Source organism: Pan paniscus, chromosome 2 (genome assembly GCF_029289425.2).
Source record: "Pan paniscus chromosome 2, NHGRI_mPanPan1-v2.0_pri, whole genome shotgun sequence".
NCBI lineage: Eukaryota > Metazoa > Chordata > Mammalia > Primates > Hominidae > Pan > Pan paniscus.
This window is the reverse complement of record NC_085926.1, coordinates 9033896-9046369: the sequence shown is the minus strand read 5'-3', so window position 1 is coordinate 9046369 and position 12474 is coordinate 9033896. Positions and strand designations below refer to the sequence as shown.

At 46.1% G+C, this 12474-nt stretch overlaps 1 protein-coding gene across 6 annotated transcripts in view; it reads left to right on the top strand.

Annotated features, from left to right (window-relative positions):
- The window catches only part of SRGAP3 (SLIT-ROBO Rho GTPase activating protein 3), a 380154-nt gene that overhangs the window by 328345 nt on the left and 39335 nt on the right, over positions 1-12474 (top strand). For 5 of the 6 annotated variants that reach the window (XM_034955696.2, XM_034955697.2, XM_034955698.3 and 2 more), the window contains 3 exons: positions 4238-4268; positions 5373-5433; positions 7029-7106. In XM_034955696.2, coding sequence (XP_034811587.1) covers positions 4238-4268; positions 5373-5433; positions 7029-7106 — 170 coding nt within the window. The remainder of the gene's footprint in view (positions 1-4237; positions 4269-5372; positions 5434-7028; positions 7107-12474) is intronic. The other variant, XM_003814225.4, reaches the window with a different exon arrangement.

Genomic DNA, 12474 nt, shown 5'->3' with positions numbered 1-12474 from the left:
TGTGGCTGAAATGCCACACTTCATTCTCGCTTCATTGCTTCAGCAACTGCAGTCCTAACACCTGAGGGACAGTCAGAGAAACCCCATTCCCTCACTTCACACCTACATCTCCCAAGAGGAGCTAGATTGAAAGCAACACAGAGGAAATCCCTGTGGGTATCAGTGTGTTTTTACACACGTGAATTTTTTTTTAGTTGCATATATACCAGCAAAGGAAACACATACATTTTTTATAAGAGAAAATCCTCCCACCTAGTTTTGCTTCCTGTTAGGTGGTCTGGGAGAAGGGAGAAAAGTTGAGGTTGTCCCTTTTGAATTCTAGGTTAACCCCTTGTACCTTAAACTAAAAATTGAAGTAGTTTAGCTAGGCGAGTTTCTCTTTTCTTTTCTCTTTGGTGTAAAGGGTATGAGATTAAGCCATATCAGATATAATGGCTCAAGGGAAATTAAGAAGATGGAGAAGCGAAGAGCAGCAGCTGGGGAGATACTTGAGGAAGGGGAGAAGCACTCTTAACATTACTTAGAGGAAGCAGGGAAGTCCCTGCAACTGATTTGAGAGCCCACTACCTTCTAATGAAGACACTCTCTTCAGAGAAGATGATAGATATCAATCAGGAGAAAAAACAAAGGCTCTTGGGCTTTGCCAATGATTTGGGGGTTTTGGAGGCTGCCCGTGCTCCAGCTCTCTACTTGTGATCCTCAGACAGGGTCCAGCACAAGACTTGCAGGACAGCAAAAGACTGGATATATGAGTTTGGCCTTAGGCAGGGGAGGGGGTAAGCAGGACCAGCCTGGGTGCCAGGACTGTCTCTGCCTGTGGGCTGAGTTCTGGGGAAGGGAGAGTGGGGAAAAGGGCAAGTGGAAGACCAGGGCCCAACTTGGGACTGCCCAGGGTCGAAGGATGTCAAGGGCTGCTGTAGGATGCCTAAGAAGACCAAAGCATAGAGGATTCCCAAAAGGAAGGGCCCATGGATGCATCAGGAAGGAAGATCAGGAGGTGACCCAGAGGGAGTGGTTTACTGGGTCATGGGAGGGCAGGGCTGTACCAAAGGAATCCTCTGTCTCCATCCTCCCTCCTCTCTCCTCCAAGACTTTCTTCTTTCACCCTTGCCCATAAAAGAGCCATGGTCCATGGCCAAGAAGGGGCTAGTTACTCTCCCTTCCCTCAAGGAGTCAGTGGGAGATTTTAAACACAAAAGGCAGAAAGTGGAAGGTGATTTAGGATGAGCACCTGGTGAGTTATCCCTGCAGAAACAAGTTTAGGATAGGCGCAGTGGCTCACACTTGTAATCCTAGAACTTTGAGAGGCTGAGGTAGGAGGATGGCTTGAGCTTGGGAGGTCAAGGCTGCAGTGATCTACAGTCATGCCACTCCAGCCTCGGTGACAGAGCAAGATCCTGTCTCAAAAATAAACAACAACAACAAAAGAAGTTCAGAGCAAGAAGAGCTATGAGCTCAAGCACAGTAGGCTTCTGGAGGGGCTTTGAAAGAAAGATGGGAATACAGAGGAGAATAAAAGGACAGAAGGAATTATTGAAAGGAGGAACAGAAGGAATGAAGGCTCAGAGACAGGGACATCCTCAGTTTGCTTAGGTCTTTGGAAATGGGTGATCAGTCAGGATACTTGGAAGGAATCAACTCTTATCTGACAGTACTTGACAAGTAGATATTCTGTTGAGTTAAGTATTTTCATAATAGAGGGGTTCTATATATAAGATGTGACTATAAAGTTTTCTGACTTTATTCCTTCTGACCAACACATCATAACCTAGTCAACCACATGAGTGTTTGCCCCTTTGAGACAGTCACCTTGGGAAGCCACCTTCTTACCTGAATGTGTTGGCATTGCTGCAGCTGCTTTGGTCAATCTTCTTTAGAGCCTGGAGCATGGCCTTTACCAGTGGGGCCAAGACTATGTATTCAAATGGACACCTTGTCTTTGGAATAGAAAGCTCCGTTTGAAGCTGAGCTTTGCGATGCCGTTGGAGGTGCAAAATGGCAAGAGGAATATGCTACAGTGGGGCTGTTCCACTGGCTCTGAAAAGAGCACCCCAGCAGCGACAGCCCAGAGCACTTGAGCAGTGGCAGCACTGTTGGAATAAGTGCATCACCTCCTAAGGGGAAAAGTTGGAGGAATAATACTCATTTGACTGGGAAAAAAGGTGTGTTTGTTAAATACTATTTCATTCATTCATTCATTCATTCATTCATTTATTGAGGCAGTCTTGCTGTGTCGTCCAGGCTGGAGTACAGTGGCACAATCACGGCTCACTGCAGCCTTGACCTCTTGGGCTCAAGTGATCCTCCCACCTCAGCCTCCCGAGTAGCTGGGGCTACACGCATGTACCACCATGCTTGGCTAATTAAAAAATAATTTTTTTTTTTTTTTGTAGAGACAGGATCTTACCATGTTGCTCAGGCTGGTCTTGAACTCCTGGGCCCAAGGGATCCTTCCCAAGGGCCTCCCAAAGTCCTGGGATTACAGGCATGCGCCACTGCACCTGCCCTTACTATTGCGTTGCTTTATAGTCACACTGTACTCATCACATACCATCAGCACAGTTCAATAAACTCATACTGTGCACCGACTATGAGCTAAGTGGTCAATGTTTTACAGCACAGTTTTACTGTGAAGGATTATTAACTTTCAGAGAATGAAAAGGCAGTATAATGTATTCAATCCTTCAACTATTGAGAATGGAATTTAATTTTCTATTATAATTCACATGCCTTCTGAAAGAACATTGAACTAAGAGTCCCCAGCTTTGAAAAACCACGCCTGTGAAAAGTTTTTTTAATAAAATAACATCACTGGGACTTCACAATTATGATGGTTTAGAGGGACAAGGAAGCATCCCCTGGGTTAATAATCATAAGTAAATGTTGCTGGAGTTTGTTTTATACATTTCTTGGACCCTACCTGAATAAACAAACCCCTTTCAAAATCCTTGATGTTTTTTCCTCCTCCTCTCAGACAAAAGGAGAACTCATTTTTATAAGAGCCAATTTTGAAGCCCAGGAGGTTCACCTCTGGGACAAGGGAAGAATCCTCATCTTGTTTCTGTAAAATAAGCATGACAATTACCTACTTCATGAGTTTGTGAGGAAGATTAAATGAGCCAATATATGTTATGTTTCTAGAGCACTGGATGGCACATAGTAAGCACTATGTATTACCTATGATTATTAGCATTAATGTTAGCATATTGCTCATACAGCCTGTTCGACCAGGCTGTTTGCTCAGTTCTGGGATTCTGGTAGATTTAGTCAGCATGTCAGGTAGCAGACAATTCCAGCTGTCGAGATGCTGAGAACTGGACAGATGACTCTAGCTAGAAGGCACACATCTTCCAGGAGCCTGGATGGGACAAGTGCTCACCCCAGAGATGGACCTGCTGCACAGGTGGAAAGAGCTGATGGCGCTCCCCTGAAAATGGGCATCATCAGTGGCTTTTAGTGAAAGTAAAGGCCCCAGTTCTGCCCCCAAGCTCATGAAGGCATTCTGACTCAACTTCCCTTTCTCCTCCAGGCCTTTCTCAGCTTTTGTATTCCTTAGTGCCAGTGTAAGGGTCAAGAGGGGAGGAAGGAGAGCAAAGCCAAGTGGATACCCAAGAAAAGCAACTTAGGGTGTATGGCAGGGAAACATGGGAAGCTGTTTGGAATTTGGCATCAGGTGGAAACCTATGGGCATCTATCCAGAGGGTACCTTGTAGACATGATCTTGTTAGAACTGAACTTTTTACCAAGAATGTTTCTTGAGCTGAATTCCAGAGACATTGTTCCAGTGGACATAAAGGTGTATTTCTCTCCTTTTTGTGGGCAGCTGGGCATAACTTATGGGGTCGTAGGTAGGCTTTTGTCCATGGGTGCATAAACAGTCCCTTTTGTTGAAGAGAAGCTAGGTACAGGGATGGGAATGGGTCCAGTCCACACACTTGCTGCTCTTTCACAAGGACTGAAAGAGGCCCCCATGTCAGCTGGTGTCTGGGAGGGCAGCTAAGGCAGCCACATGGGAAGGCTGGCTGGGTGGCTTCCAGAAGTCCCATGAAGCTTCCAGGCTTGAGGGTGGCTCTCCCCACAGGCCGGCTGTTTGGCAGGCTCCCCAGGACCTTGGCTGGCTGCCATTGCATTTCGGCGTTCACGGACTCTGAAGGATCTGCTTACTCTAACTGATCTTATTCCTGCATAATCTTTTCTTTTTCTCCTGCTCTGCTGCCTGTTTATTTTTTGTTATCAGAGGAAGAAGAAATGCTCGAACCAGGAACCAGGTATTTACTAGAAAGGCCCGTTAGCCCCATTCACCGCGATGGAAACTGTCTTTAGTGCTGACTTCCAGAACAGAGCCCACCTTGCCTGTTGCTGATGGGTCCATATTCTTGTCCTGTCCCTGGGCACAGTCAATCAAGGAAAGAATTCACAGGTGGGGTGTGGAGGAGCCAAGAACATATCCAAATCCATGCTGTCTTCACAAGAGCATATTACATGTGCCTCATGGTTTACTCACGTTGTGAGGAGGCTAGGCCTTTGATTTGGCCCCTTTTAAAGAAAGTTTAAAAGAATCTGATGCTCTTTAAGTGACCTGGAATAACAGAGAGGTCAACAAATAATGGAATCCAAAAGAAAATGTCTCCCCTCCGCCATAATCATTTGTGGCTGTAGACCAGTCTAGGAAGATGTCATTGAAAATACATTCACATCCCAGGTGCCTGTGTTGAGAATTGCATCTTTTTCAGCCTTTTAGAGTAAGGTTGGCCCCTGGATGGCCAATGGCTGACATTGGCTGCCGCTAGAGCTTTTCCCTGTGACATGTTTACTGTTAAATGCAGTATGCATCTGGGTGTTTACTTGTGACTTCATGAGTAGAACTGGTCTTCTTTTCTTAGAGCTCAAAATTTCCACCGGGGGCCAGCCTTGCTTCTCCCCTGGTGTGCCCTTAATTCTGACATCAGGTACTGCAGTAATGGGATGAGGACTTGGTCCTTGAGCACTGAGAAAATAGTGTTGAGTTGGGACAAAATGGAGGGGGAGGCAGAGAACTCTTCAAGGCCAGACTCCAGCACCCCCCCGAGGTGGTTCCCTCTCCACTGCCCAAGTGGGCCTGCCAGGCCTCCTGAGCCCAGTTTCCTTTCCAGTTGGGTAAGAAGAAGAGCATTTCTTTAAAATAATCATAGCTATGCCTTTTTGTGCACACAGCTGAAGACTCTCTATTGTAACTGTCCGTGGAGACTTTAGGATTAGCAGTTCCTTGCTTGTTTTCCTACTAATCTGATGGTACTAATATTCTGGCTTGAGTCTGTAATCAGTGTTTGCAATGTCTTTTTCCTGTGGTGGTTGTCAAGCCCCATAAAACTCACAATGTTTCTTTTCTCAAGGATTCAGGACAAGCTATACCGCTTGTAGTCGAGAGCTGCATCCGTTACATCAATTTATATGGTAAGCTGGATCTTGGGCCAGTGTTTTCAGCAATCTGCAGAACAGGTGCTAGGCTGTTCTGATAGGAAATGAGATTCTAATTTGCCCTGGAAGACTTCCCGTCACAGCTCTGCTTTGGAGGGGGAAAGTACTGCACACAGCAGCTGCTCTTCTGAGTGCTACTTTTGAGCCTGTGTGTTGAGGGATGGAGATCATGGTGAGAGGATCCAAGACCTAGGAAAACTGGAGAGTAGAAAGGGCATGGACAAGAGAACTCAACCCTATAGCTCTGTGCTTTGAGCACTGAATGGAGTTTGCCAGTAAATCAGCTAATACGACTAGATTATAAGCTCCATGAAGGTATTAGGTTGATGCCAAAGTAATTGTGGCTTTTGCTATTACTTTTGAATGGCAAAAACCGCAATTACTTTTGCACCAACCTAATAATGATGTCTGGGATTTGTTAACCATGGTGTCACCAGAACATAACCGGTGCTTATCCACTCGTTCATTCCTCCGAAACTGTATTTATTGAGTGCATAATAGGCACTGCTTTGGAGAGTGGGAATACAGGCATGAACAAGACAGGTGCAATGCCTGCCCTGCATAGCTTACATTTCCAATGAAAAGGGCAAGGAAATTATCAAGTGGAAAAATAAATAATATCATTTGAGATAGTGCAAATGCCATGAAACTAATTTAAAGAGGATAGAGAATGGCTGGAAAGGAGAGGAGGTGCTTTGGCTAAGGCGGTGAGGAGAGATTTCTCCGAGGGGGTGATGTTTGAACTAAGTAATACCGAGTAGAAGCAGCCAGCTATGCAGTCCAGGTGGAGAGAATGGAGGATGGCGAGTGGAAAGGCCTAGCATGGGGAGGAAGGTCAGTGTGGCTGGGTGGTAAGGAGCCAGGAAGATGGGATCAGAGACTTGGGTGGCAGAAGTTCAATATTGTTTAATTAAAGAGATGAAGAAGCATTTATTGAGGATATACTATATACAAACCAAACTTTGACCAAAGCCTGCCTTTTGAGAGTAAATACTTCCTAAATTATAATGTGGAAAATTGTTTTATATAGAAAAACAGAGATAGGGAAAGGATCACAGGCTCCCCCATTAATTCTCATTAAGATGAAACAGACCTTTTAATTCCTTCAGTTGTACAGGCTGCTGTTATGTCATTACTGTCATGTCATGTATAAGGGTCTCCTCTTTGTTAAGGTCTTGTAGAAACATGTAAAAAAAGGGATAGTTTTACTTTAATGATTTAACCTCTCTCAAGTCCCAGCCAGAATGTACTCTGGAGTCTAGCTCTTCTTGAAGGCAGAACATGTCTGTGTACAGGGAAGGAAAGGTATTGATACAAACTTCTTGAGGCCTTTTCCTTTAAGCTCAAACAGAAGATCACAAGTGTTTGAAGCAGATGTGTCCAAGGATTTTGGCCAGCTGTACTTTACCGTGAAGGCCATTTCTGGAGACATTCATAGGGAACGACTCTGTTATAAAGGATCGGGGGAGAAAGAGGCAAGCAATGGGGAGAGTCACTGATATTCCCGGTAGTCTAATGAACTCAAGGTCTCGTGGATTTACTATTTCTTTTTCTGTATGTTTCTTTTTTAGGACTCCAGCAGCAGGGGATCTTCAGAGTGCCAGGATCTCAGGTGGAAGTCAATGACATCAAAAATTCCTTTGAGAGAGGTGGGTGCAGAGCGACCATCTTAGGCTTGTGGCCAGGGGAAGCCAGGGTGAATATTCACGTGTGTCTCAGAGCCAGTGGTGTGCAGAAGCCGGCCTGCAGTGGTTTGCAGGAGCTGATTGTGCACATCTCTTCCCAACTTCACATGCAGTGCCTTTGTCCTGGTACTTGGAATAAGCCATGGCTGGCGTGTTTACACCACAGAAATTGGCAAACACTAAGTTCTACTTGTTTCCTGCCAAAGAGTTAACTGTTCAACATTTACCTACCACCAGCACCAGCACCAGCACCAGCACCACCACCACTGTTACTACTACTACGACTACTACTGCTATTACTACTATTAATGCTTTTGGGTGCTTTCTCCAGTGGACTGCACAGTGGTTGCTGGGAAAGGGCACCTTGTAAAGAGCTCTGGAATATTCATGTGAATCTGTAAATGATGCTACATTTTAGAAGTGGAGGAACATAGAAAATACTGAGTGGCTTTTAGGATATCCTAATTTTTAATTTTTTATGCAGTGTTTTTGGCAAGCCACACATTGGGGGGAAGAGATTATACACTCCCTCCACCCCTGGAGAGGTGACCTAGTTCCCATTTTGATTTAAACAAGGATATGAAAGCTTATTAGAAATGAGGTGGACCACTAGACCAGGACGCATATGATACATTTGGTGTAGCCTCTCTGGGCCTCAGAATCCCTGATAGGAACAGATGGCCAGTGACAGTGTCCAAGCCAAGTAAGGACTCACTGGGTCAGGAAACACTCAATTCTTCTTACACCTCTGCCTTTGAATATTCAGTGCTTATCTCACTGCTGCACTGAAATGGAAAATCCATGCAGTTTCATTCGAGGAAATATTTTCAATCCTGCTCCCTGATTCTAGAACAAAACCTAGCATTAACAAGACCATAACCTCATCCCAGGGGAGGAAAGAAGAGTTGGAATATCAGTATCCCAAATAATATCTCTGCCTGCAGTTTTCCAATATTTGAAAAGGTCATGTCTCCATAGTCCATGCCTTCTCAACTCTGATTTACTGCCTTCTTCTCTGAGTAGTTCTGGTGCTGAAGACCCCAACCCCATACCCCTTTACTTGCAGTACATAACATCCCAAAAGGTATGGTTTACCCCTGTTGGCTGTACTCTGAGCAGACCTCTCTGTGTGTTTCCACCCATAGAATTCTTCCTACTTATTACCTAGCTCCCCTCCCACCCCAAAGGAGCTGCCTCTTGAACAAATTCTCTGCCTCTCAGTCATCTCCATTCCATCCTGCGGTGGAGGAAGCATTCTGCAGCCCCAAGCAGTACTGTCACGGCCCCCAGGCACAGACCCTCTGTGGATGTAGGTGCTCTGGCTTGGAACCATCTGTAGACAATGAGATTTGGCTGCATGTCATGCTCAGTGGCCTTCTGGGGTCTAGGGGAGCTTCGTTTCTGGAGCCTACTCAAGGATCTCGGGTGCTTAGAACCAGGGAGCCCCAGGACCTCCTTGCTCCAAGCTCCTACTCAGTCATGTATTCATTCACTAAACAAGCATGCACTGAGCCCTATACCATACAAGGTAATGGACAAGGGCCTGGAAATGCAATATGAACAAAACACAGTCACTACTAGTGGGGGAGCCAGTTTAGTCAACAGCCAGTATAATCAGTGCAATGATGGAGTAGGCACTGGGGAGCATAGGAGACCCTAGCCCAGCCTGGATGGAGTGGGGAGGAACAGCAAAGCCAGGGAAGGCTTCCTTGGGAAAAAATGCCTAAGCTGAGGCTTGAAGAGTAAGAGCCAGGGGAAACAGGGGCAAAGAAAGGGCATTCCAAGCCAAGAGAAGAGCATGTGCAAAGGTCAGAAAGCAAGAGGTCTCTCCCATCTGCGTCCGTGATGCAAGTATCATTTGTCATTGCTCTGAGCCTCTCTTGGCAGCACTGGACAGTCCAACCCATAATGTTGTTTCTTCATTTTGCCCAGCTCCTTACATCCCTGCTGCCTTGTCTTCATTTACAACGAACAGAACCATAGTCTGGAACCTTTGCTGGCTGCCTCCTCCTGGGCTCATCCCATTATACAGAATGCCTTGTCACCCTGCCTTGAATCTCATGGGCAAACTCACTGCATGGTGCCTCCAGCCTGGCAACCACTTTGCCTGGCATTTCCCTGCCTCTCCATATTCTGTATGTAACCTTGTTGCCACGGGCAACCCCACCCTTTCCCTACTCTGGTAGCACTGCTTTTTACCTTCTTGAATGTGATTTTCTAAGGTCAGCACCTCCTGTCACTTGCTTTGGTGCTTTGCAGGGGTGATGTGCAATTTAAAAGAATTCTCTGCTCCTAACAAGCCTTGGATTGCCTCGGGCAGAGCCCAGCTGGGCAGAGAATGTCTGAACTAAATCTCAGCTGCAAAAAATATTTTTTCCTTTTTCTTTTCCTCACGGATGCAGTTGGCCTCACTCCCTCTTCCCATCGTTCCAAAACGAATCTCATTCTCTCGCCAGCCTGGTCCTTCTGCTCCACCTGAGTTGACAATGAAGCATGCTTTCTTCTGAAAGAATCGTTCTAGTATGTCTCTTTTATAAAAATCCTTTCCTGGATTTTCTGGGTTGGCCGCTGCCAGATTTCTCACTTATTCTTTTCTGTTCCTTGATATTCACCAAGCATATGCCCTGGGTTTGGCTCCTAACCTGGCTGACACTCAGGGCCGCTTCCTCCCACCCCTCCCCAGACTAAGGTCTTCCCTCTTCCTGGCCCTCAGCCTGCTTATCTCTGTGTTTCCCTGGCGACGGGGTGGCCCAAATCTGGGCCCAGCTCAATATTTCTCTTCTCGCCCACTCTTCACATCCCACATGGTTTAACTCGTGACTAAATTTCCTCTCCAAACCAGTATGCCATGTTTTTCCTTTCTTCCTGTATTTTATTTATTTATTTATTTAGTTAGTTAGTTGGGATGGAGTCTCGCTCTGTCACCAGGCTGGAGTGTGGTGGCGGAATCTCAGCTCACTGCAACCTCCGCCTCCCAGGTTCAAGTGATTCTCCTGCCTCAGCCTCCTGAGTAGCTGGGACTACAGGCGTGTGCCACCTTGCCCGGCTAATTTTTTACATTTTTGGTAGAGACAGGGTTTCACCATGTTGGCCAGGATGGTCTCCATCTCCTGACCTTGTGATCCACCCACCTCAGCCTCCGAAAGTGCTGGGATTATAGGCGTGAGCCACTGCGCCTGGCCAGTTTATTTAGTTTTTGAGACAGGGTCTCTGCCTCCTCCGGTTCAGGTGATCCCCCCACTTCAGCACCGTTCCATCCACCAAGTAGCTGGGATTACAGGTGTGTGCCATCATGCCTGGATAATTTTTGTGTTTTCTGTAGAGATGGGCTTTCGCCATTGAACTCCTGGGCTCAAAGCGACGCACCCGCCTCAACCTCCAGAATTGCTGGGATTCCAGGCGTGAGCCACTGCCCCCAGCCTTTTCCTTTTATTTTTAAAATTTAAATCCTCTAATTCCTGCAGGGTGCCCATTCTTCACCAGTTGTTAAAAGGGATTTGGGTCTTGCTCTTCCTTGGCTCTGTTTTTCCTTCTCCTGAGTACAGGTCTTCCGAGAGTTCCTTGCTTAAGGCTGTTGAAAGGAGCATGGTTTTCTTTTCCTTAAGCTCCTGAAAAGTGATAACATGTTGGAAATCCACTCCTGGCTTATTATTCCTAAATCTACTTTTTTTTTTTTCCTTCTCATATGAGTCAACCAGAGTTTTAGTTGGAATTCTTTTTGTTGTGGTCGTCAGTAAATCTTAAACTCACTGCTCAAGTTTTGAGCTCTCCCTATAAATCTTCTGGCAAAATGAAGGAGAGAGAAAAAAAAAAAACACATCATGAAAAGGCAAGAATTAGCTACTGAGCTGTGGTTTGCTCTTGTCTCCCAGAGGGTCCCCCACAAACCTCTCTAGGTGCCCTCTTTGTATGCACAGATGGGAGTGCTGAGGTCTCTCCTTATGTGGAGGGGGTGCCTTGCCAAGGAGGCAATGGCTCTCTCCCGCTGTGCAGATCTACACAGGGTTTGGATGTGGGGCTAAAGCCATGCCATGTAGGCTCTAGCACACTCTTGACTCTGGATCTGCCCCTTCTGAGATCTGGGTCCTGCCTCGAGAAGAGGGATGGAACCTGGAGATGCTGGGCGGGGTTGTCATGTCGAGGGGCTTGAGGACCTGTGGCCAGAGAGAACTGCCCTCATGAGAGAGACTGACTCCAAGCTTCCAGCAGCAGGTCTGACAGAGCCTTTAAGCACACACTGTGTGCTCAGTCTCTGCCCTGGGCACAGCCCTGTCTTAAAGCCTTTGGCAACGCCCAGGTGATCTGGGTAAAAGTAAGCTCCAGGCAGGGCAATTCAGTAACAATGCCACCTCCCCAGGACATTAGCTAGCCAAGTGTGAACATGTCTTTCCTTCAGATTTGCCTGGAATGTTAGCTCTAATTCTCGTCCTGGAGAAAGCCGTCATTCACAGGAACCATCCAGCTCGTCTCCAGCTCTGGGATTCCATTCTCAGAGCCAAAACTGACTAGCTTGCAGAGAGCCAAAGGCCTGGGCTAATTGAAAAGAATGTTTGGGCAGTTCAATTTATGGACTGAGAGCCTTGCAGGAGGAATGGCAAGAACTAATGGCGTGTATATGTGTATGTGTGCGTATGTAAAGTCAATATGCGAATCATGCTTAACAACGGGAACTAGTACTAGGCAACATGGAGGAAAATATCCATGTGTTTTTGAATTATGAGACCACAGGAATGATGTGTGGAGCTAATAGGGAAACAGCTTAATGTGGTACAGTTTTTGAATTCCTTAGGCTGCTACAGGGATAGAGAGGGAGGCTGAGGAGATAAGGCTTGGACATCCCCCACCCCACTTCAACTAAGACAGCCTTGTTCTATAAGTTGGGATTTCATAGGAATTTTTTACTGAGAAAAAAAAAAAGGTTGAGATTCTACTGTAAAGGATGAAAGGAAGGAAGGAAGGAAAGTAGGTAAATATATACCTACCTACATAAGCTGACATAGATGCAGACAGACAGATCAAAAAATCACAGGTAGAAGAAAGTGTATCTCTCAGGGATTATGAGACCTTGGAGCTGCCAGTATCTGTTGTTGACTTTGTGATTGTGGGCACATTGCTTCATCTGCCAGGGCCTCAGCTCTCCCACAGGAGAGAACAGTGGTATTGGAACCATGTCTCCTTAGTGACATGCAATGCTGTTGTAAGGGTTAGGAGAGTCCGTATGTACAAATGTGCTTCTCACTTGAGAAGTGCTGTGTGAATACAGGTGATTTTTTTGGTGTGTTTATTTTCTCTCTTCCTTCCCTACAAAGAAGTCTTATGGAGGCAGCATTCT